This window comes from Diorhabda sublineata, chromosome 7 (assembly GCF_026230105.1).
Source record: "Diorhabda sublineata isolate icDioSubl1.1 chromosome 7, icDioSubl1.1, whole genome shotgun sequence".
NCBI classification, from domain to species: domain Eukaryota; kingdom Metazoa; phylum Arthropoda; class Insecta; order Coleoptera; family Chrysomelidae; genus Diorhabda; species Diorhabda sublineata.
Window position 1 is genome coordinate 28,128,712 of NC_079480.1, and position 25,379 is coordinate 28,154,090.

General features: G+C 32.5%; 2 protein-coding genes across 2 annotated transcripts in view; both read left to right on the plus strand.

Moving 5' to 3' along the window:
- The first annotated feature begins 1,932 nt into the window (after positions 1 to 1,932).
- LOC130447122 (NADH dehydrogenase [ubiquinone] iron-sulfur protein 3, mitochondrial-like) lies at positions 1,933 to 10,714 on the plus strand. Its single transcript, XM_056783778.1, has 3 exons — positions 1,933 to 2,068; positions 6,592 to 6,819; positions 10,374 to 10,714. Exons 1-3 carry the CDS (start codon positions 1,933 to 1,935, stop codon positions 10,712 to 10,714), a joined length of 705 nt encoding a protein of 234 aa, XP_056639756.1.
- A 1,150-nt stretch (positions 10,715 to 11,864) lies between these two features.
- LOC130446954 (ATP-dependent DNA helicase Q5-like) overlaps positions 11,865 to 25,379 on the plus strand; it is a 28,970-nt gene continuing 15,455 nt past the window's right edge. Inside the window, exons 1-9 of the mRNA XM_056783514.1 lie at positions 11,865 to 12,122; positions 12,172 to 12,296; positions 12,353 to 12,517; positions 12,635 to 12,808; positions 16,887 to 17,290; positions 17,375 to 17,617; positions 18,688 to 18,897; positions 20,355 to 20,481; positions 24,008 to 24,283. Coding sequence (XP_056639492.1) covers positions 12,023 to 12,122; positions 12,172 to 12,296; positions 12,353 to 12,517; positions 12,635 to 12,808; positions 16,887 to 17,290; positions 17,375 to 17,617; positions 18,688 to 18,897; positions 20,355 to 20,481; positions 24,008 to 24,283 — 1,824 coding nt within the window. The 5' untranslated portion in view covers positions 11,865 to 12,022. The remainder of the gene's footprint in view (positions 12,123 to 12,171; positions 12,297 to 12,352; positions 12,518 to 12,634; positions 12,809 to 16,886; positions 17,291 to 17,374; positions 17,618 to 18,687; positions 18,898 to 20,354; positions 20,482 to 24,007; positions 24,284 to 25,379) is intronic.

Genomic DNA, 25,379 nt, shown 5'->3' on the forward strand with positions numbered 1-25,379 from the left:
GGTTGTCCTTTTCCTAGAATATGAAAAACAAACATTGTCACAATTTTTTGTTTAAGCACATAATCTTTAGAAAAATGGCAGCAATAAGATAAAAGCCAACTCTTTCTAGTACCTATGTTTATTTAATTGATACCAGGTATATCAATATTGGAGGAAACTGCATATCTAGTTGTTTGAAATATTTAGAAACATTTAGAAAAAAAGGATAGTCGATTCTTTTCCTGAATTCGAACGTGCTTTGATATCTGTTTGCAACTGTGCTATTGTATTTTTGGATGTTCATGGTTCCTCATTATGGTACTGGTATATGGCAATGTTAGGTATTGTCTTCTTTTAGCTAGTGACGGGAGCTAGTCCTACTTGTAAACTTTCGATGGGAGATGTTCTGTAAGCTCCAGTAATTATGCGTAATGCTTGATTGGCTAAAGTATCTAAGCATTTTAGTATCCGTTTTTTAGTGGAGGCATAGGCGATGGACCCATAATCGATCCTAGATCTTATGACATGCATGTAGATTGAGAGTAAAGTCTCTTGGTCATATCTCCAGTCTCTGTTTGAAGAACTTTTAATAGGTTTAGTCCATACTGACATCTGACGACAAGGTCCTTAGTGTGTTCGTTCCAATTTAACTGCAAATCGAAGATCATTCCCAGTTATGTGATTTTTGATACATAACCGAGAAGAATACCATTTAGTTTGAGTACTGGTTTTTGGTCTACCTCTCTTTTAGAGAACATCTGGTTTTTGCTGCGATTGTAAAATTTATTTCATTGTTGTTGTTTTATTGGTTGTTGTAAATTAGTGGTGATATTGTTGATAGCTATTAGGAATAGAGTTGGACTGATTACTGAACCCTGAGGTGTTCTATGCTGTTGTGTTTTGAGGTGAGATATAGAGCCATTCATCCTAACTTGAAAACTTCTATTATTCTGAAAATTGTGAATGAAAGCCAGCATTTGTCCATCTATATTTCATTCTTTTAAGGTTTTTACTCTGTTAGGCCTTCATGTTTGTTTATGTCCAAAAATACAGCTATGCATTTTTGATTGTTTGCTTAAGCCTCATATACGAGTACGCTTTGTCCATATTTGATTAAATATTTTCAGTAGTGTAGATTTAGTTGTTTTTGGGAAATGTTGTAGAAAGCTAATAGGTATATGTCTGGCCCTGTGCTAGAATCGTTACAGGAAATAGGAGCTTCGTCAAACTCAGTCTTTAGGAGGGGTTTGTTGATGTTCATATCTATATTGTTGATGTGAAAGTTATGAAGACTATTTTTATCATTTTCCAGAATACTTTCTGTGAAAGTAGCATCGCTAGATTGTTTCTTATAATTGCTGGCAAGTAAATCAGCTATTTATTTAAGGTTACTAATAATTTGTCCGTCATCTTCTAATGCCGCAATTTTCCGATATGATTTGTAACTGCATATTTGCTAATCTTTTTTCCAAATTGTACTAATATTTGTTGAGCTATTTATATTTCGTGCGAATGTCTTTCATGATTCCCTTCTTTTTAAGTGTATACCTAGCCTTAGCTCTAGAGATCTTGAAACTTGTTAGATTTTAAGGGGTCTTGTGTTTTTTGCTTTTATGGTCCGTCGACATTCATCATTCCACCAATTATTTTCATATATTTCAACACAGCAAACCTTATAATTCGCACGATTTGCCATTTCTTGTTCAATAACTCGCACCACTATACAGCGACGCTCGTTTTAACGACAGTGTTCGAGTTTGAGCGCTCTTTCAGTTTATTCATACCACAATAATCTATTTCGCTATCTCTGATAACCATTGGATTTTAAGTTTGACATATTTATGTACGTCTATTTGTGTCAACGTAACTTGTTAAAAAATGTATACAAAACTATTTTCAAAAATTTTGCCTCTAATACTGAAACAATCATATTGGAATAGATCATACAGTCCTATGAGGATTTGTGTTGGAGGTAAACCTAAGCCGAAATTTGAGACGATTTCCCGAAGAGACCAACTGAAAATTTTTGGATCATATGTTTTCGAGTGTCTCCCAAAGTATGTAGAGAAAGTTCAAATTACGCATACAGGTATATAAAATTTGATTTACATGATAATGTTTATATCAATTCTGTCAAAAATATTCGAAGTGATTTTTTTACATATTGATATAACGTTGTCCTACATTATCTGACAATGTCTGCCGCCTCCCTGACGACTGAATTACTCAAGGGCTGCTAGAGAGAACTAAAACAATGATAATTACATAATTTAAGTAATAATAAACTAAAGTGATACAACATCTTCTATTATCTATCTATAGAAAATTTTTAATACTTCGCAGCCGGAATAATTTGATAAGTAACTCAATAAATTCGACCAGTTGAATAATTCACCTACCAATATTTTGATAAAGACTTAACATTAGTCGAAATGTCAATTTTTTATCAATCTTTTAAAAATCATTAAAAAAACTAATTTTGAAACAGAAGAGACCTAAAATCAAGAACATTCAGAAAGGTCTAAGAAATAAGAAATCAAAAAAATTTATATATATTATTTTAAAGAGATTTTTTCAAAAAATCAATACTTTTTGACTAATTCGTTATAGAAATTTTGAATTTTTATTAAAAAAAAAGCATACTTCTAATAGATTTTTCACAAATAACTCAAAAACTTTTATTTTATCGAAAAAACTGTAAGGAGCTTAAATTTACTTTAAAAAAATGAACACAATGTATTTTTTTTTGTTATGGACCTTACACAAACCAAATTATGATTTATTAAAGGTGGAACTTATTTAGTGAACCGAAGAATTTGAAATATTGAATATTGAAAAAGTAGAAAACAGTCAATTTTACGAAAAAAATCATTGATTCTTTTTAAAAGAACTTTAAAAACCATTCAAATGAGACTTTATAATACTTTGTAATACATAAAATAAGGGAGTTATAAAGAAAATGAAATTGAATCCCTTCATTTCATGAGAAAAAATATCATTTCTACCCTTGATATTGTAACTCTAATTGAAATAAAATCTTAAAAATTAAAAAATTAAATGTATACAAATAATAGGATCAAGAAGTTTGAAATGCTAAGAGAGCTTAATTCTGAAAAAAAATATGGTTACAATGGATAGATCGCTTTTTAATTTTTATAAAAATTGCCTTTTATCAAAAATAACTTTAGAAATACGAAAATATTGAAACTAATACGCTAATATTTCTATCAAGCGTCAATTTGAATATTGGATTTTGAAGTTGATCAATCTACTGTTTTTTAAAATATATTACAAAATTGAGCACACCGGAAGTCTTAACTAATTAATTCCCAGACTATGAATACATTAGTATTGGAAAGCTCGGAAATATATTGAAGTTAGTACACATTGGTTTAAATTTTGCCGCAATCCTACTACGAAAACGCTTCTCGACGTATCTGCTCTCACTCTGAACTACTTACCAATGAACGAGAAGTTTTAAGAAGTTATTGAACTTGTAATTTATGTTACCTCTTCGTCATTCTCGACACTAAGATTTGCGCCTATAGATTATCATTGAATTAGTGGAGTAGATGAAGGATCTGTTGACAGTTTTGCCATAATTTGTTTTAAAGTCATTGAGAAACTACAACGCTGAAAATATTTTTTTTGCGAAATATTTAAGCCAATCGATTAATAGGCGACTAATTTTGGAATAGTTGCGGACAATGCCAGTTACCAAGATTAAAGGAACCCTTAACTAATTATGAACTCTTCGATTGGCTAATAATCAATGAAATAGTGACAGTGGCATCACTACTACATCCGTATAAAATCCAACTGGTACGAAAATTGAATTCACATGATCATCATATGTAATTAAAAACTATTGTGATGAAACTGATGTTTTATCACAAAATTGTGCTGGTGCATTACCGCATATGAAGTGACATTAATCCACAACAGACTTTATAAACTCTATTACATCAAGAAAAACTCACTGTTTGGTAAGATTTACACGCTGGTGGCATGATTTTCTTCAAATATGAAGCGGGAACTTGTGTTTCGTTCAATGGAGATCACTACCGCGTCATGATCAATGATATTATGAAAATTTGGATGACATTGGTCCTGGGAAGAAGTGAATTCAACAAGATGATGTTAGGTTAGGTTAGGTTAGATATTAAGTAGTGCAGAGGCGCGTGTATAAATTTCATGAGTGCGTAATGAGCTTACAATTCGTGTAACGTACTATACTTTTTCTACGCCCAATCATTTTTTTCCATTAAATAAAAAACATCGCAATTATTTAAACTTTATTATAGTAGTTGTTAATAACAATTGAATAATTATTGTAAATTGATTGTGCCTTATTATTTAATGGTGATGAACGCTTATTTATAATTGTAGTACTGCTCGGTACATCAGAAGACGAAGATATAATTTGCTATGTTAATGTTATCATTAATGTTTACTGTAGTTCTTAGCATCGAATAAATGGCCCATAGAGAAGATGGCTTCATATTTTTTGATATTTCTTCAACATACACAAGTATGGTAATTTTGCAGCTTGAGCTTTTTCTAAAATCTCCGATGGAGCTCTTATAATTTCATCACTTTCACTACTATCAGACATATTCGTAGATAAAGTTGAGGAAATATTCGGATACAATCATATTTTGTTGAAGAAATTGACAATATAAATGACATGGCATTTATTTTCATAGCATGCTACTTAAGAAAACGTATCCTATTTTTAGAGAAATTGTATAATGTGCTGCCTACATTTAGGAGCATCACTCTTTTAATCATAAATATATCTCGCTAATGCTAGAAGTTTTTATGTTTTTTAATTGACTAAATTTGTGTAATTAGACCAAATAAAGGGTTAAGTAATTAAAAATTTGATTGTAAATTAATTAAGTTTTCTTCTCCAAACGCACGTGTATGTTATGAGAGATCTCATTACGTACATGTCATTTACAAGGAATGTTGACAGTGCGATTTTTGACATTTACAGACATGGGCGTAGGAAAAAATTTTTACAAATTGCTTTAGAGAAATTAACTTATCAATTTGTCACCAAAGTTTTGAACTGTTTGATAGATCATGTTCAGCAAGGCCACGTGAGAAGTTTTATGACGAAGTAGCAAAATTGGATCTCAACAATGCACTTCATCAAGGCTATATACCCGAATTCATTTTTAAACGTTAATATCTTGATTTGATTTTTCTAATACAAAATATTTTCTTTCGGGCTTAAAAAACATGTACGGGTAAATTATCCGTATCCATGATATAGAAAAATGTCTATAAGTTTAAGATATTTCGTAGTTACATTAGGTCACAGAAATATTTATTGACAAGAAGAAAAAATTGCATTTGGTAATTATACACTTTCACGGTGACCTGGTTTTTTGGCTCTAGAAAATCGAAAAATGGATGGATTTTAATGATCTTGGTCTCAAAATGTTCCATTTTACGGCGGATTTAAAAAAAAAAATTAGTAGAAATAGCTGGAATAAAAATTTCTCATAGTTTTACTGTTTTAAATCGTGAAAAAAACGGTTTTGCAAAATAATCCTTTACAAAAAATTATCTCATTATCAGATAAAGTTCTTATATATTTTTTTGTATTCTACATAAATTAATAAACAATTTAAAAAAAAATCCAAAAAGAATGAGTTTTTCAGTTTTTATAGCTTAAAATGAAATCGATGAAAAACAATCAATTTTCGTGAATAGTTTCGTACTATGTTCTTCAATGTTAATAGTTTTTGGACCATTAAAAATCGAAAAATAGATAAATTTTATAATTTTGGTTAGGTATATTGTAAGTGCTTCAAATGTATTCAATTCACAATTGTTGCAACTCATTGTCAATATATTTCAATTTATTATTAACAAAATCCCACAACTCACAATTATTCAAAAAAATTAACATTTTTGAGATTTTTTTTTTCAAAATATTCATTTTTTTATGTAAATTGCGAAAAAAATATACGAACTTGATTCCACGATGTCAGACACAGTTACGAAGGATTATATGTAGAAAGTCATTTGTTTTGCATTTAAAGTCATGAAACTGTAAAAAATATTTATTTTTTTTAATTTTCGTATTTTTTTTGATAAGTCCGCCGTAAAATGGAACATTTTGAGACCAAGATCATTAAAATTCATCCATTTTTCGATTTTCTAGAGCCAAAAAACCAGGTGACCGTGAAAGTGTATAATTACCTCACTTTCAATACAAATATCATACGTTTTTTATAACTGCCCTTTTTTAATAACGAAACAGGGGAATTTGGAATCACATTAAATTCCAAAATGCATTTTAATATCGAAATACTCACAACACTGTAATGAAAATCACTTTTAACACTGTTGGCTGTCATTAAAAGTGTCACTTCTAGTGGCAATTGTACAACTATAGTACCTACTAAAAATAGGTAGAAGTCATCGTTCCAAGTCAGTCATCAAAAGCAGTATGGTTAGTTTCACAACTACAACTCATACATTCTGCTCCGTCACCGATATATTCGCAATTAACAAGTGTATAATTACCTTGCATTTTTTGTATCCGTAATTCTTTTATTCGTGAATGTTATGTTGATACAACCCTTACTTTTACAGACGAACTAGAGCTTCTTGTCGTTCCTGATGGAATACTTTGCGTTATGCAATTTCTAAAAGATCATCATAATAGTCAATTTGAGGCTTTGATGGATGTAACTGCAATCGATGTTCCAAGCAGAGTCTACAGATTTGAAGTTATTTATAATTTATTATCATTTCGATATAATGCAAGATGTAGAGTCAAGACGTATACCGACGAACTGACCCCTCTGGAATCTGTTACCGGTACATGCTTTGCTCTAAATTAAGTAAGACTGTAACCAACTAGAAAGCCATATTATTAGAGTTATAGCTAATTTAGAGCTTTCAACTATACCAGTGATTGGATATATTAGAATGAGGAGAAAGTTCTTCTCATGATTTTTTAAGCAATTTTATCAATTTAAATTATGCCATTTTTCTTGTAAAATCATAGTGGAAACATTTCTGAGTTTTATTTATTTATTTTCATTTATTCGTACAAAGTTTCCTAACAATTTTTTTTCAATTTTGGATGAGTCACTAGATATACTTGCAGTATAACGTTGTCGAGATGAAAACCACCCATTTTTATAGATCACCTACGTCAATTCTATAAATTGTTGGCAGTGAATAGTCGAATTAATGGTTTGATCAGATGTGAGGAGTTCATGATCACCAATCTTCTCCCAATCCCACCAAACACTGAGCATCACCATCTTTTGTGAAGCTTCTCCGAACTTCAATCTAAATATTATTCATACATGGTTGTCGTACGTGGAAAATCTCCTCGTAAGATATGGACCAACTATATTAGCACTTCAAATGACTTGTCAAATTTTTTCCATTATGGCGTTTGAGAGTAAATAAGATTATAATCTCGTATTTAGTTTGTAGTATTTAAAATTTCTTAAGGTGGATATTATGTAAATGTTTTGTGACTAACTATGAAAACGAGTATGGAGACCAGATAAAGAACTAACAAAATAAGAGGTCAGTTAGAAATATTCGCATTGGTAGCCTTCCCTATTTGGTTCCCGAAGCCGCGTAAACATTACTTCCCTGTTTAAAAAATCCTCCATGCCATTTTGGTAGGCTAAGCCTCTCTCTTATTTTTGAGTAGTCACCAACGAGACGATCTCGTCGGGTCTTGTAGGTACTTCCTTTTCATTTTGCAACCGAAGTCATATTTCGGATTAAAGTTGGAAATCTAATACAATAAGTAGCTTCTCACATATAGTGTAGATAGGTGTTGTCAATGCCTGTCACATGGTTTGGAGATAATTTTCACCCACTATTCGCTTTCACATGTTTACTCTTTTTACTTTTTCTAAAAAATAGTAGGTATAAGTCGACAATAACATCCATTGAATGAAATTTGCGCAGACGGTAAAGAGTTATTTTTATTTTATATTATACAGAAAAGATAGAAAATTCTCGTGGGTGTCCGCATCAATCAATACTATGAAAATGATGAACGCGCTACATACAATTAATAAGAATAGGAAGACCTTGTCTGTCCTTGATAATCCCTTTGAAATACCCTTGGTAGGCGCTATCCAGAATTGGAATATCTTCCGGACGTCGCTAGCTTTGAAGTAAGGCTTTTTCAATAAGACAAATCCTAGTTTTTTTCACCGTGTGTTACTAAGAACTTGATAGTTCTACATTTTTATAATAGTTTCACGTTCCTTTCAACTGAACGTCATATCAACAAGTCTTGTCGCTTCTATTTCCTTTTCAATATCGCTGTAAAAGAGCCTCCGTTCTGGCTGACCTTAGCACTTTCCTGTACACTTCTCGGGTTTACTAAAAGTGAGTTCATTTTTGCACTGTCGATCTCGGCAAAAAAACTCCTGCTCGTCGATTTAGCCATAATATTTATTTATGATGTGAGTCTTAAATGTAATGTTTTATTTTGTGAATGAAAAACAATTTCACGAACAAAATAAAATCACTTTCGGTAATTATACACTTTCACGGTCACCTGGTTTTTTGGCTATAGAAAATCGAAAAATGGATGGATTTTAATGATCTTGGTCTCAAAATGTTCAATTTTGCGGCGGATTTATAAAAAAGATTAGTAGAAATAGCTGGAATGAAAATTTCTCATAGTTTTACTGTTTTAAATCGTAAAAAAAACGGTTTTGCAAAATAATCCTTTACAAAAAATTATGGTAATTATACACTTTCGCGGTCACCTGGTTTTTTGGTTAAGTTAGGTTAGGTTAGGTTAGGTTAGGTTAGGTTAGGTTAGATTAGGTTAGTTTAGGTTAGGTTAGGTTAGGTTAGGTTAGGTTAGATTAGATTAGGTTAGGTTAGGTTAGGTTAGGTTAGGTTAGGTTGGCTCTAGAAAATCGAAAAATGGATGGATTTTAATGATCTTGGTCTCAAAATGTTCCATTTTACAACGAATTTGTGAAAAACACGGGGGTAGTGGCTGAATTTGCGGTTTTGAATAGTTTTAAACCTTAAATAGTAGAAAAACTTTTTTTTTCAACATATTCATTTTTTTATGTAAATTTCGAAAAAAAATATACGAACTTGATTCCACGACGTCAGAAACAGTTACGAAGGATTATATATGGAAAGTCATTTGTTTTGCATTTAAAGTCATGAAACTGTAAAAAATATTTATTTTTTTTAATTTTCGTATTTTTTTTGATAAGTCCGCCGTAAAATGGAACATTTTGAGACCAAGATCATTAAAATCCATCCATTTTTCGATTTTCTAGAGCCAAAAAACCAGGTGACCGTGAAAGTGTATAATTACCTCACTTTCAATACAAATATCATACGTTTTTTATAACTGCCCTTTTTTAATAACGAAACAGGGGAATTTGGAATCACATTAAATTCCAAAATGCATTTTAATATCGAAATACTCACAACACTGTAATGAAAATCACTTTTAACACTGTTGGCTGTCATTAAAAGTGTCACTTCTAGTGGCAATTGTACAACTATAGTACCTACTAAAAATAGGTAGAAGTCATCGTTCCAAGTCAGTCATCAAAAGCAGTATGGTTAGTTTCACAACTACAACTCATACATTCTGCTCCGTCACCGATATATTCGCAATTAACACTTTGTGAGAAAATAATGGCTGCAGCCATGTTTACGTGATGATGACACAACGCAAACGCCTTCGTACAAAACACGTTAAATTCCTAAATAAATGACTAAAGATCGATCAAATACTATTAACAGAGTTTAGGGAATTCTTCATTTGTATATACGAAGATGTATTGATATCTAGTTAGCTTAGACCAGTTCCATGTATAAACAAAATATTGCGTTACCATAGCAACGAACAATAACTTATTAGAAGTGTCAGTGTAAAGTTTGACGCCAAAAAAGTAAACGAGAGTTACGCAATAAATTAAAAGAAAGAAGATGCCCACCAAAGGGGTAAGCAGATTATGAAGATATGCTTAATACCCTTGGTGATCAATGTCCTTCGTATGCGACCGTGAAAAATTGGACCACAAGCTTCAAAAGAGGTAAATTTTCCATTGAAGATGATAACCGATCGTGAAGGCCAGTTTCTGTGTCAGTCCCCGAAAATATCGTTTAGTTTAAAAGGTCGTAAATTTTCTTTCAATGAGGAGGTAATAAAAGCTGTGGAGGTCTGGTTTGCAAAACATTTTTTTTGAAAGGTCTAGAGATGTAATAAATGTATCTAATTAAGAGAAGAATATGTTGTTTGGTTCTATAGTACGCTAAGAATTTTTCAATACATCCTCGTATATACAATTACTCCGAAAATAAGTATTCGTTTTTTTGGTTCTGTTAGAATTTCACTGCATGTTTTTTGTCAGGTATCTACAAAGGTGCAAATTGGCCAGAGAGGGAGGTCTACGATATGTTTGGAATATTTTTCGCAAACCATCCAGATCTTAGACGGATCCTTACCGACTACGGATTCCAAGGAAATCCTTTCAGAAAAGATTTCCCAATTAGCGGTTACGTTGAAGTCAGATACGATGAAGAAAAAAAACGGGTTGTTTGCGAACCGCTGGAATTAGCTCAAGAGTTTAGACAATTTGATCTAAGTTTTCCATGGGAACAATTTAACAAGTACAGAAGTAAACAAGAACAAAACGAGAAAGTTCGAAATGAACATAAGAAGAGTTTGGATAAAACTGAAGAATGTAAATAGTATTGTGGTAATTTATTGTGAGAAATTGTTTATTTTGAATAAAAGTAAAAGTTTTCTCATAACGAAGTATTAATTACACTGGTGAAAAGTGAGAATTTTCGAAAACTATGACTTGGTTAACTAGATCATGATATGATATGATAGCGTCCTTTCCACTCGAGTAGATAGTAGGTAAATGCAATTAGATGATAAATTCTTTCGCTTGTTTTTGATGTTTTGGACTTGAAGTTTACGAAGATACAAGAAAATTGCAAGTCTTTTTAGGTCAATGATTATATTATTAACGTTGAAAATCATCACCACGTACATTAATGTACGATACTTTTGTTACCAAAACTTCCGCAACTTAAAAGCTTGAAGCCGGTCATCTTTTGGAATGCTTCCAAAAAATTCTCCCCTACGGAGGTTGGCGATCCAAATAGCCATTGTCGCATGAGAAACCGCAGCTCTGAAAATCTCTGAAGACGTCTGTCCGAGCCACCTGCGCAAGTCTTTGAGCCATGAATTATATCTATGGCCGATCGACAGCTTTCCTTCGATATTCCCTTCTATTATTGTCTCATATCGATCGCCTCTCATCATATGTCCTAGGCAGAGGCGGACTAACAGGCGAGCGGAAGGGGCAACCCGCCGCCCCGTGCTTCCGATCTTGGGGGGCCCCAAATGCCTCCGCGTTCCCCTGACCAAATCCTAAACAAGTCTTTGAACATGTGCTTAGTACCATCGAAGTTTTAAATAAATGGAAGGGCCCAAAAGAAGCGCACTTTTGAAGACGATCAAATGAGCTATAATGTCTCATCACCTCTCAGTCCTGCTTAGGACGTAAGATGAACTACACGTCTTCAGTGGTAGTGCAATAAAAACACAACAAAAAAGTTTAGGAGAATAGATGACGAGACGAACAAATCGCTCGTCTGATGGTAAGCGCCACGTTTGTCCATAACAGTGCATTGCCACCCAGAATATAAAAATTCTCCACCCAGAATATAAAAATTCTGCGCGGCAATGCACTGTGCTCGCCACCCTGAGATATTAATTAATACAAACTAATTAATAATAATAATATTAATTAATACAAACAGGTCCCTGTTTATCTTTAAAAACATCAAAAAATTAAGTAAATTTCACACTACCGATTACATCCACTACTGTCCACTTGTGAATCACAAACTTGATAGACACCAATCTGGTATCTGACTGACATAATCTATAAAAAAGAAGAAAAAGTGGTGTTATGTGCTATTTGTTTACCATATTTTGCCTCTCATAATACTTTTTAAATAATTGGCTCTAAGTAATTAAATCGAGATGGACGAGGAAGAAATTATTAATGGTTTGAAAAAGCATTTCAAATTCGATAAATTCAAGTCTAATCTCCAGAAAAAAGCCGTGATAGAAATTTGCCAAAGTAAGATGAGAATAAGTAATTAAAAAAATTACATGCATATTTCTTTTAGGAAAACGTGATGTGTTTGTATCGATGCCTACTGGATCTGGAAAATCTTTATGTTACCAATTACCGGCAGTTTTATATAATAAAAAAATTACAATTGTATTTTCACCGCTTTTAGCGCTTATTAAAGTAACTATTTCATATACTTGTAAAGAACTTGAGTTTGAAGTTTACATACTTTCTAGGATCAAATTGATCATCTTACTAATTTAAAAATAAGAGCAGCTACAATTAACTCTAAAGTATCGTCTTCCCAAAGGGCTGCTATAATAGCTGATCTGAAATCAACTTCTCCCAATATTAGGATATTATATGTCACACCCGAACAAGCAGCAACTGCTACATTTAAAGTGAGTTCAAAAGCTGATTTTTCATAAATCATTTCTTTCACAATATTTTTATATCTTGTCATTTATGGTAATTTACTATGGATTATTATATTTCTTAAATTAAACCCTTTATTTAAGGCTTTATATGAAAACCTGCATAGGTTTAATAAATTGGCCTATCTAGTCGTGGATGAAGCACATTGTGTGAGTGAATGGGGGCATGATTTTAGGCCCCAATATCAAAAATTGGGAAATTTGAGAGAAAACGTTGATATTCCTTGCATTGCACTAACAGCAACTGCAAATGCTGAGGTAAGATTTTGAAAAATTGCGTTAAACCTGTGGGTCAATATAAATTTTTTCCATAAACTTTTTTATGTTTGTAATTAAATTGGTAAATTCAACATTTCCACATTAGATTCCTACTTTGAGTATCCCATTTTCCTGTTACTTTGTTAGCATTTGAATCAAACGATATTAAATCAAGAACTGGGAGTAAGTTGGAACTTCTAAAACCCTTTTATTCATACTGGATACACTACTTCCACAATAACACTCTCATACAGTGGCGGATTTACAGATTTTCCACCTATAGGCTATTCATTTTGGCCACTTCTACTGGCTTTTGAAATTTGATCCTTTGACCTTAGTTCACAATTAGTCAAATTACATTTTTTATTAATAAAATTTGAACTTTACAATACAAGTACTAAGATTCTGTGTAAGATTCTTGATTATTTTCACTGCAAACAACTATTTGTTAAAAAAATACGGAGGAGACCCCAAAATAAGAAAATTCTTCTTATTTGGGGAACATGCTACCATCTTCCAAGCCAAGATATTTACTGTGATGGGATGTGAACACCCGATACTCAAACTACGCCATAGAAACACAGTAATATCAATCTGCTCAGACAACAGAGCTGCCATACAAGCCACAACGGCAAGAATGGTTAGGTTTACCCAGACAACAATGAGCGGACTCATTTGCCAGATTGAGATCGACATATCCGCCAATAGGTCCAGAACCCATTCTTGGGTTGGGTTAGCCAAAAGTGCTGCTATCAAGTCTGTCAATGGTCTGTTTGCAAGGCAGGCTTGGCGGAGATGGAAGACAGCTGGCATGAGACAAGCTAATGCACCCTCTAGGCATCACAGTCGACCTGTAGTGCCGCTGGTCCATGGAGGAGGAAGAAACTGCAGACCACTTCACAGTGAATGTCCAACACACACGTGTGCAGTTCAAACCCTTGGGCAAGCCTCATGGGTTGCCTAATGACGTCAAAAGGTTCTAGTAGAAATACCTGACTTTTCAAGGGTCTTGTAATGTCAAGTGAGGCACAAAGGACCTACCAGAAAGCCTATGTGCTTAATGGTCACTCACTATTCTACTATAAACTATGAAGGAAAGAAAATTTCATGTACTACTTCTAAATTAAGGTATGTTTTATAACTATTCTATTAATCAGTTTTTGAAATCAAATATGAAATTTGCTAATTAGACCAGCAATATAGAAAATGATGATTGTATTGTGTATATAAAATTGATAATATTCAGAGACATGGGACATAGGGGAAATTGAATATTAATATTGAATAAGTTGTAGAAATAACTAAATTTCAATTGTAATATCAGATGGCTGTTGCATAAAATGTTTAGTATAGTGCATTAAATACTATACTTTGAAGCTTGGTTTATGCAGTCAAAATTAAAAATTACCATTAACATAACATATAGATTAAATTACGAGCTAAAAGCTTTTAACTTATCAGCTTAATTCCTTAATTTTGTGAGGTTATGAGCACAGAATACGTTGGATCAGACTGTATTGGTGGTATTAGTTGCACTCCATTTTCATTCAAATTATTTGAGACACTTAGATAATGACGTCTTTACTCATTGATTAAAAGGAATGTATAATATTAATATTCACAATAACCACATAAAATTCACCACAATCACTGATGATCCAACCGTGTGTTACAGCAAAAGAAACGACATAATTAAAATAATAGTATTTATAAGATTATTCACATCAATGATTGTTTGCAATAATTTAATATTGTGTACTTACTATTACTACTACTGTGGCCACTCAAATCCAAGCTGATTTTTGGCCTCGCCGACAAGCTGCCTCCATAATATTCTATCCTCAGCCATGTCTACTTCTCCACCAAGTCTCCTTACATCTTCACCTACTTGGTCATTCCATCTTGCTCTTGGTCTTCCCAATGAGCGCCTCCCTTCTGTTTGACCTCTCCACATTCTTCTTATTGTTGTCTCTTCATCCCTTCTTATTAATTAGGTCAAGCCACCTAATTATTCTACTTCTTATGGTAGCCACAATATCTGGTCGTCTGTACCGGACCCTGAGTTCATTGTTTTTCATTATTCTCCATTCTCTTCCTTCGAAAACTGGCCCATATATCCTCCTTAATATTTTTCATATGATATTAACTTCTGGGTGTGTTTTGTTAGTGTCCACACCCCAGTTCCATACAATCAAACTGGCTATATTACCACATTATATGTATATTCTTACTTTCGTGTTTTTTAACAGCAGTTTACTTTAAAGCAATTTCGTAAGCTTAAAAAAACATCTACTGGCTGCGTTTAACCTCATCTGTATTTATTCTTCCATTTTATTGTTGCTTTTAGAAGTAAATCCTAGGTACTTAAATTCTTCAGTAATTTTAAAGCTGTGTCTAATAACGTCCGTTAAATGATTGGGCTCTGCAACTCTTCCCACTTTCATATATTCAGTTTTATCTCCATATAACTGCAATCCTACTTTTGGTGCTACTTCTAATATAATATGCTGTGCCAGTATTTTCAGGTCATTCTTACTGTCCGCTGTTAAAGCTACATCATCAGCATAAGCTAAAATATTTATTTTCCCTCTAATATTTGCTCCTCTTGGAGTAACTTCAGTTGCTTTCAAAGCTTTTTTTAGAGCAAGGTTGAACAGAAGGGGGGACAACCCGTCTCCTTGTCTTACTCCTGTGGTGATATCGAAGGTATATGTATATTCTTATTTTCATCTCTGGTATATTATTCTCTCTGAGCACATCCCATACTTTTGATCTTATTAAGCTATCATAAGCCTTCCTGAAGTTAATGAATATTTTATGTAATTCTCTATCATATTTCCAGTACTTTGAGGCTAGTTCTATTATAATATATATTTGGTTAGCAGTTGATTTCCATCTCATAAATCCTACTTGGTGCTCACCGATTATTTCATCTCCATATTTTCTTAAACTATTTAATATTACTTTAGATAAAATTTTACAGTTCAGTAGAGATATCTCCCTCTAGTTGGAACATTCTATTTTATCTCCTTTTTTATGAATGGGGACTATCACTGCTTCCTTTTATTCTTTGGGCATAATTTCTAGGTTCCAGACCTAACTATTATTTTATGGAGGAGCTTCATCATTGGTCTCCCACCGTAATTTATTAATTCCACTGGTATTCCATCTTCTCAAGCAGCCTTCCCATTCTTCATATTCTTAACTACATTTTCAATTTCTTCCATAGTCGGTTCTACTAACTCCTACTCGATCATTTTCATTGCTCATATTCTCAGTTTAGTTCAGTAGCTCTTTAAAATATTTTTCCATGTGTTCAATACTGTTTTAACATCTTCCAAAATATTGCTTTCCTTATACTTGACTCCAAGCACTTTGGGAAGTCCCTTTTTGGAAAAATTTCATTGTCTTGTGGAAGTCTTTACAGTTATTCAATACTGCATTATATTCAATACTCTTTAGTCAGTTTCTCATTTATGAATTTTCTCTTTTCATTTCTTGAGGTGACATTTATTTGCCTGTTTATTTCTATGTATGTCTCCTTTGCTTCAGCGCTTTTGCATTTCAGTAATCTATCGTTGGCTTCTTTTCTTTTGACAACTAATCCGCTGCATTTATCATTAAACCAAGTTTTCTTTGGAAATACCTCCTTTGCAGTTTCTTTTATAGTTGTTTTAAAGTGTTTCAACTTTATTTCCCTCGTCGACTTGATTTGTGTAATTACTTGCTTATTTTTTTCTTCTTTGCTCAAGTACATCCATCGCAAACTCCGTGCTTGGTCCCCCTCACCTAAAGTATGTGGTTTCTAAAAATTGGGGTCTTAACTTCTCTGATATTTTCTTTATAAGGTGAGAACGAGCCCATATAAATAGGATTTTTTTACTAGTGATCAGGTATACTATATACCTCTGGAATGAAAATTCAAAACATGCATTTTAAGGACCGTATCATATACACATAATATGTATTCGACAATTGTCTCATGAAACTGTGAATACTTTTTGTAATAAATATCTTTATGTTTGATGGGGGTAGTAGATTATACACCCACAAGTTTTTGCTCTATTCCTATTTTCAGGTTATAAAGGACATCATATCAAGTCTGAAATTAGGTAGCAATTATAAAACTTTCAGGACATCTTGCTTTAGAGACAACTTGTTTTATGATGTATTTTTTCCAAATATATTAGATGATCCTTACAAACACTTGAAGAGTTTTATTTTGGAATGCCTCGATTTAGAAAAAGAAAAATGCTATCCCAAGGAGGACAAATCCTGTGGAATAATTTATTGTAGGACTAGGGAACAAACAGAGATGTTGATGGAAAAATTGAATAAAATGGGGATAAAAAGCTTGTGCTATCATGCGGGATTGAAGACCGATGAAAGAAAAGTTTTTCAGGAAAAGTGGCAAAATGGAGATGTACCTGTTATTTGTGCTACTATTAGCTTTGGTATGGGTGTAGATAAAGCTTCAGTTAGGTAAATACTGAATTACAAAATTTCCTTCAGTTGAATTAATCAAATTTTTACGGATTGTAATTGATTGGGATTTGTATGTTGTAGATTTGTAATTCACTGGGGAACTCCGAAGGAACCAGCTTCATTTTATCAAGAATCTGGTAGGGCTGGCCGGGATGGTAAACTATCCAGATGTAGAGTTTATTATCAAAGATCGGATAGTAAAGCTATCGAATTCCATCTAGCTCAAGATTTAGGAAAAGCTGGAGACAAAGAAAACAAAAAGAAAAGATTAGAACAAGCTATACAAGGGTTTAAAAGAATTCTTGAATTTTGTGAAAATCCCTCGTAAGTATAACTTCTAAAAATAATAATGCTTATTATTAAAATATCATTTAGTAAGTATATTTATCAAATTTACCGTCTAGTATAATTACTCCAAATAATTAAATTGCAAAACTATGTTAATATTAGGAAAGTCACAACACAACAAATTCATTCGCCTTTCTAGATATTCTCATACTTTAGCAATATGTTAAATACAGAGAAGAATTTAAAACTTTCAAGAAAAATATCAAATGACACACAGATAGCTCAAAAACCACAAAGGGATTTGGCACCCAATGCTCATTACTATTGGAATTAATTGCAATTAGGATCACTTGCTATTGAAAGATATGTAGAAATTAACCTAAGAGACAATGGTAATCCATTTTGATATTTGGATTTTTATCAAAGTATTGCGCACTCACTTCACCAGTTCAAATCTGGGAATGCCTTAGGAAACTGAATGATCTGGGCAAGAATAATAACTATTTTGATTTCCAATATATCTGGAATCAGGAGAAATGATGAGGCAATAATACTTTCCAGAAAATGAGTGCAAAAGCCTTCTAATGTCTCAGATAATCTAAAAGAAAATTACTTTAGAGGATTCTTTCAGTACGGTGCCGCCTAAGGAAACACCTAGTGATATCAGGAAGTATCTCCAAACCACTTAATTACAGAAAGCCTTACCATCACAAACCAACACACAAAATGTTTTCTAGAGAAAACTTGTGTAAACAAATCCGTGACATGTTTGAACCCATTTCAAACATCGAAGTTTATTAGAACTATTAGGCAGGCAAATTGTAGATGGTCATGCGACAAGGGTGTAAATATACATCAATCAAACGAATTCCGGGTATGTCATCAAAGGCAGCGCATTTTAGAATTCTATTATATCCAAGCAGGACCGGCTCCAGGGCGGAGATGAGTTTGTAACAGTATCATAAAAAGAAATTTTTCAATCTTTACTGAACTGTACTTTAGTTAGAGCTAGTGTTGATATGAATTACAGTTGAAGTACAGCCGATGTTGTTAATATGTTATATCAGGAAATTATGAGTTTATTACATTTTTTCATTTTCTTACAGGGATTGTCGACATAAACTATTTACTGATCATTTTGGAGAACCACCTCCGGAATGTAACAACCGATGTGATTATTGTGTGGACAAAAAGAAAGTGCAACAGATGGTCGAAAATTTTCTTACTAAAAGTATACAATATGATTCTAGACCAACGACATATTCTGAAACTGATTATGATGATCTATACGGAGAGGGACGTTTGGGACTTTCTAGGTGAGTTTGAGATCCTCATTATGTCCTCAAAATGAACCTTGAAAATGAAAGATTTAAATATACTTTTTGAAATACTACATTACCGTTCCAAGAGATTTTTGAAAATGTTTACACATAAAAATGCTGCAATTCAATAAAATTCAATAACAAAAATGAAACTATTTACAAGTTGTTTGTACTTTTTTAAAAGTATCTTAGTTACTTAAAATAAGTTTTTTTGCTTAAAATGGTAGCTAATTTGCTTAAAGTAATACAATAACTTTCAAAGAGCTACTTACAGTTACTAAGTTACTTCTTATTTACATTAAAATCAAACGGTAAAAAAAACTGACAGAAATAAAAAAATACTTGATTTTCTTTCAATACCAAATATTCTCTAACAGATAAAAGTAATGAAACCTCATCATAAGTACCCATTCATTTTAATCAGAGTTGAGCTACTTCACTTTAAGTAATTCACTTTCAGTATTTTCAAGTTGCAGGTACTGAATATTTATATTTCCAGTACTTTACCAACCCAAAATGTACTGAGTACTTCTTGTTTGAACTAAAAGTATTGGAAGTACTTAAAACATACTGGAAGTAATTTATTTAGTAATTCGTCCTACTTCCAATACTTTCAATAAGTAGAAAGTAAAAGTTTATTGTAAGTAATTTTATCTACTTCCAGTACTTTGAATAGGTAGTCAGTAAAATGATACACATTTATTTGAAAGTATATTTTGTATATAACCACTACTCAATACTACAGGTACTATAAAGCTTATAAGGTTTTACAGTGTTAGTTTTTCCTAATCCTAATTCCCATCCCTATACCATTGAAATAGTCCAGAATAATCTATGGTTTATATTTTTTCACGTCTTAGCACCTAGCTACAGGAGCTAAACACATAACACAAAAAAGTGGGAACTATTCATAAATTATAAATCTATCCCAGATTTTTATTTGGTTAAAGAAGGTAATTTTTGTGCACCTCACTATATTATAGCATAAATTCTTTTTCAACTTTCATTCATTTGTTTTTGGCCGAAACATATCTTGTACAGGGAAAAAAACTTCACCCAAAACACTTCACTTCACCTTCCGGCCCGGGAGACATTTTGAAAATTTCATTTTGGCTCGCGCTTAGAAGTATTAGCCTACCCCTGCTCTTGATAGTACTTTGTGCCATTTGTACTTGTTTGAAGTCTTCTGTAATTAACTTAATACGTTAAGATTCATTTAAATTTTTTTACGGAGCTATAAGTGGCGTACTCATATAAAAATAATTTAAAAATAAAATAACTTCTTCATACATTTTATCAAAGTTATCTGTTTTGTACAATAGCAAAAGTTCTTGATTATCTTACTATAACTATACATTAAGTCAATAAAAGGGAGTTTTTTCATTAAAAATTCCAGCCAAATTATGCATTTTACTGAGGGTGTTTATTTTGACAAATTATTGTACTTTCAGAGAACAACGAGATTATAATAATGACAGTAATAGTAATGATGATTATTCTTTTGAGAGAGAACAACAGGCAAAGAAAGCAGCTAACGATTTTATTAAAAAACAATTTGCATTAAGAAAAAACAGTCAGGTAGGTGTTATTAATCATATTATAATGAAATTTAATTCAATAAGTCCAGAAATAGGTATCAAATATCTGTTATCACAAATCCGACAAAGTTTTATATGCAATGAATTTTTTTTATTTAATTAAACTATTTCTAATAGTGGTGTGAATTTATACACACTGTTTCTTACTTACATTGTATATAATTCCGGACGTTTTTAAGCAAAGTATGAAATATGAGAAGTATTACATACTTTCCCTTGGCATTGTATATATTACTTAAGTATTATATAGAATGACAAATGCTATTTAAGCAAAGTATGAAGAAAACGTCCCAATGAGCTTATTATGTTGATAATGCATAATCCGAGTTATCTCCTCAGAAAATTGTAGTAGACAGATGCACCAGGTGCCATTTTTCATGGATTGAAGTCTTCTTTATAGTTATGCATTAAAAAACTGCTGAAAGGGGTCGTCTTCACATTAAAATTCACAATATCTCAAAATTTTCCAATACTAACACCCAAATTTGATCCTACAGATAGATTTTCAGTCGAAGAAACCAAATAAGTTATTTGGTCAGTAAATTTAGGAATTGTTCTCATCCAAACTTTTGAGCTTGGAGGTTGTTTTTTGAATGTTACTCAAAAACTATTCGACTGATTGACCTGAAATATTATGTGTATATGTTTGAAACTATTCTAAATTGATTTGTGTTAAAATTTTTGTAAGGTCACAATTTAAATTCTTTCCACTGAATTGTATATATTATTTTAAAAAATATGAATTGTAACCTAAAAAATTTTTAACAAAAATCGCTTTAGTATAATTTTAAATAGAGTCATTCAAAATTTCTGCTCAATTCGTCCAGTAGTTTTTGAGTAACATTCAAAAAACTAAATCCATCAGGAGAAAAATTTTGCAATTTTTGAAAATTTTAACATTACAACCTGTAATTCCTAAACTTACTGACCGAATAATTTCAAATTTGGCTAGGGCTAAAATTTTCTAAAAATCGATCTATAGCATATACAAATTGGATCTTAGTATTGGAAAATTTTGATGTGAAGACGACGACGTATTTTCTTAATACATAACTGTAAGAAGACTTAATCCATGGCACTTAGTACATCTCTCTTCGACAATTTGCTGATGGGATAACTCGGATTATGCGTTTTATTTCCGACTTACATTTCTCCAAAATACAAATATTATTCTAAAAAAAAAAATGAGAGTGCCATTAAAAAAACTTTATTCAAATGATATTCGTACAAAACTTAATTTATGCCTTTCCCTAAGGGAAACAAAATTTTAATATGAAAATAGAAATTAACCTACTTGTAGCAACATGACAGGCTTGAATGACATTTTGAATTACATTTCATTACATTTTTCACGCAAAGACATTTCAAATTTTGGCATTTTGTTTTACACAGGCATTTGACGAATCCTTGTCAACTGCCACTGGACTGAGCAATTGCAACTGACCGGAGAGGAATTTCGTGGTCAGGAATATGGTTTCGCATATAATTGCTTTAAAATTCCTTTAGAATTTCTAAGTAGATAGAAACCATCCTCTGTCACACTCATGATAGCTACCAATATATTGTGTGAATCACTTCTCCCCTTGTCGACGGCGACGCCAGGAATAGTAACGCGCACCGTAGATCCCAAAGAAGCAGGAGGAATCTTTTTTTCGAAATCATTTCCATTTTTTGGCTGTATTTCGAGATTGATTTTAGAGTTTTTTTTACTTTCGATAGCATTTTCAGTTTTGTAACAAATATTGCACAAAATATCCTTTTCATCACCTTTACTAGCATGTCCACAGAAGGTATGAATTTTTCGACGACACATTTTACATGCAAGTGCGTCACTCGTTTCCTTTGAACACACACAACAGTGTCAGAAACGAAAATCTCTTTAGTAAGCATTTCTTCATCATGTTGGTTGATTACTTTCGCCTTTTCCCATTGTTTGGACGCTTTCTATTACTTTTTCTAACTGCGCCTCTCTATTTATGTCTTTTAAGACATCTTCAGGTAGAAAAGTTGTTGTAAGCCCTACTTTAGGTTTGCAACCAAAAAGAGAATTCGTATGGTGTTCTTTTGATCCCAGAATGATAAGCTCTATTTTTTATAAATTGTACGAAACGCAGTCCTTCACTCCAGCGGTCAGATTTGTTATCTTGAATCCAAATACAAAGCATATTTTCGACATCACCATGGTTTGGGGAATGGCGAGGCTTTCCATGCACGATCTTTAATGCTGGCCAAAATTCCTTCAAGCTGGTTACCACATTATTGGCAAATTACCTACCATTATCAGATTGTAATATAGATGCAACGAGAATATGTCCACTAAGTTATAGGCTACTTTTTCTGCTCTTTTTGACGTTAGAGATTTGAGAATCACACATTTTGTGAGATGATCTGGTACACCATAATAAATTCGTATTTTCTGTCTGGCTGAGACTGAAAGTCAATAAGATCTACCTGATAACAAGAACAAAATGCCCTTTTTAATATCTTTATGTTTTTTCTGGCAAGGTTCACAAAGGTGGATGTACAGTTCAATATCATGACGTGTAATGTTTTTGTATTTGGTTGAAAGATCTTTCAATATTCTACCACGTCCTCCGTGTCCAACAGACAAATAAGCTTCATGAAGTATGTCAAATAACTCATAGTCCGTGACGCAATACTCTATATAGTACTGGCGCCTTCTTTAACGGGATAAATAAGTTTACTTTTATTTTCCACAATTATCACATCTAAGTGATTCAGCACTTAATAGTAACTGGGTTCCTTTTTAGTAAGTCATTTTGGCTTTTTGTACATCATTTATTAACTAGTGGTGAGAAGTCACGCGCTAAAGTCACGTGCCTTCCCACGAATCGGAGATGTATTTTATACTTTGTCGGTTTCTCATTTGCCATTCTATAAAATACCTAGGAAATGTGTGAAACATGAACCATTTCATACATTGCCGGCTAGTTTTAGGCATTGTATACAATGCCTAGATATTCTATAGAATGCCTGATTTCAAACTTTGCCGGTAACATTTACACAATTACATTTGACAATATTTATAATAATATAATTAACTGTTCACTACTTTACTACTTGTATAATTTATTTAAATTCTGCGCTTATTTTCCACTATCTCGTATCGTTCACTATTATTTATATTAATTATATACTGAATCTAGCTGTTAAACAAGCACGACTTTATGAGAGAAAAGAATTTCTCGAATAAATCTAGAAAGTAAACAAGTAAAGGCTTTCCTAGAAGTTGATTCTATGAAAACAATATAAACACTGCTGTAACAAAAACATGTACAAAAAACAATATCAAAGACGTCGCATTCGCCAAACTTTAGACTCTTCCATCATAACCGAATAGATCCGGCTGCACGATCCATGTCGTGGACGAGTTCGTAACATACATTTATAATTTTTCCACCTTACGTTCTGCCCTAAAATGAAAATAATCCAGTATCATATCTTATGAACCTTCAGATGAGTCAAATCATAATAAACATTTTCAGGAAGTGTCTCAAGAAACGGTCGACAAACTATTTTCGGCACATTCTCGAGTGAAAGCTGCTTCGTCAACCACGAATAAAGTTAAAGGCTTAACATTAGTTACTAGAGAACAATACGTTTCGAAATTATTAGACGTTCTGTATGAAAATTATACCAAATGTCAAGAAGATCCTACTTTAGACAAAAAAGATGTAGAAGATTGTAGCATCGATATTGAATATGAAAGTTTTACCAGTAATACTAATATGACAATGTACAGGAACTCTTTGGCTAAAAAGGTAAGTTTAATAAAAGGTTGCTTCTATTGTGGACTATCTTTTGGAGTGGGAAGTAATTGATAAACACTTAAAGTTTATGGTCATTGAGCTTCTCATCTCAAATATTCCATTAAAAACTAAAAACAAATTATGACAAATATGTTCAAGAAAGGTACCTGTAAATTAATTTTAAGTTAGTGTGCCTACCGTTACTTTTTTACAAGGTAAATTTTATTAAAAGGGATAATAGTCCAGGCTACCAAGGTGAAAATGAGGTACTACCTCCGATTACCATGAATCTGCATCGATTTGCATGAAAATTTGAAATTAAGCTTGAATTACCCTCATCTTAAAAATATATCCTATGCCAATATGTGCTTATTACTTTTAGGGGTGAAAACTACCCCTTATTGCAAAAAATCAATAAAGGTATAAGTATAAGTATTTAATGAGTAGAAAAATGACAATTGCAATAAGAAAAAAAATAATTCTCAAATGTGAAGTATGGCAACAAATGCTTAAATAACAAATCAACTAAAATGTTATGATCACATTCAAATAATGCATGAACATGAGTGATTAAAAGGAAAACTGTAATTGTAGCTTTAATGGAGTAGAAAACGACCAACTCTAATATTGGAGACATATATTGGACATGCGATGATGAATACCCGAAAGAGGGGCGCTGGAATTAAAGGGAACTGTGGACAATAACGGTGAACTCGTAAAGGAATATGCCTATATAAAAGAAATAGCAAGAAGAAATCGATGCAGGTTTATGGAAATCGGAGGTGAAAACCTTGGTAGCCTGGACTATAACAGAAACGCATACTTGTTAAAAATCTTCATATATTTGATACGACAAGATTCAGTCTATCTACTCGAATAAGGGTTGGGGGAGAGTACATACATTAGGGCGACCTAAAGGATCTATTTTGTTCCCCTTTGTTACTGTGATACTAGGAAACTCAGTCTTTACTCCTGATCTTCTCCTCTTAAATAGTTCACAATGTGGAATGACTGAAACTGCCAGAGATCTTCGTCTTCTATTTCATTCTATTTTTCATATCTAATGTCATCTAGTCCTGGCGCTTTCCTCTGTCGTAGCTGGCCTATT

What these genes read in the sequence shown, in the direction of transcription:
- LOC130447122 (XM_056783778.1), top strand. Translation starts at nt 1,933, where the DNA reads ATGAGGATTTGTGTTGGAGGTAAACCTAAGCCGAAATTTGAGACGATT. An exon ending in AGTTCAAATTACGCATACAG is followed by an intron (nt 2,069 to 6,591) that starts GTATATAAAATT and finishes TTACTTTTACAG; the next exon opens with ACGAACTAGAGCTTCTTGTC. An exon ending in CCCTCTGGAATCTGTTACCG is followed by an intron (nt 6,820 to 10,373) that starts GTACATGCTTTG and finishes GTTTTTTGTCAG; the next exon opens with GTATCTACAAAGGTGCAAAT.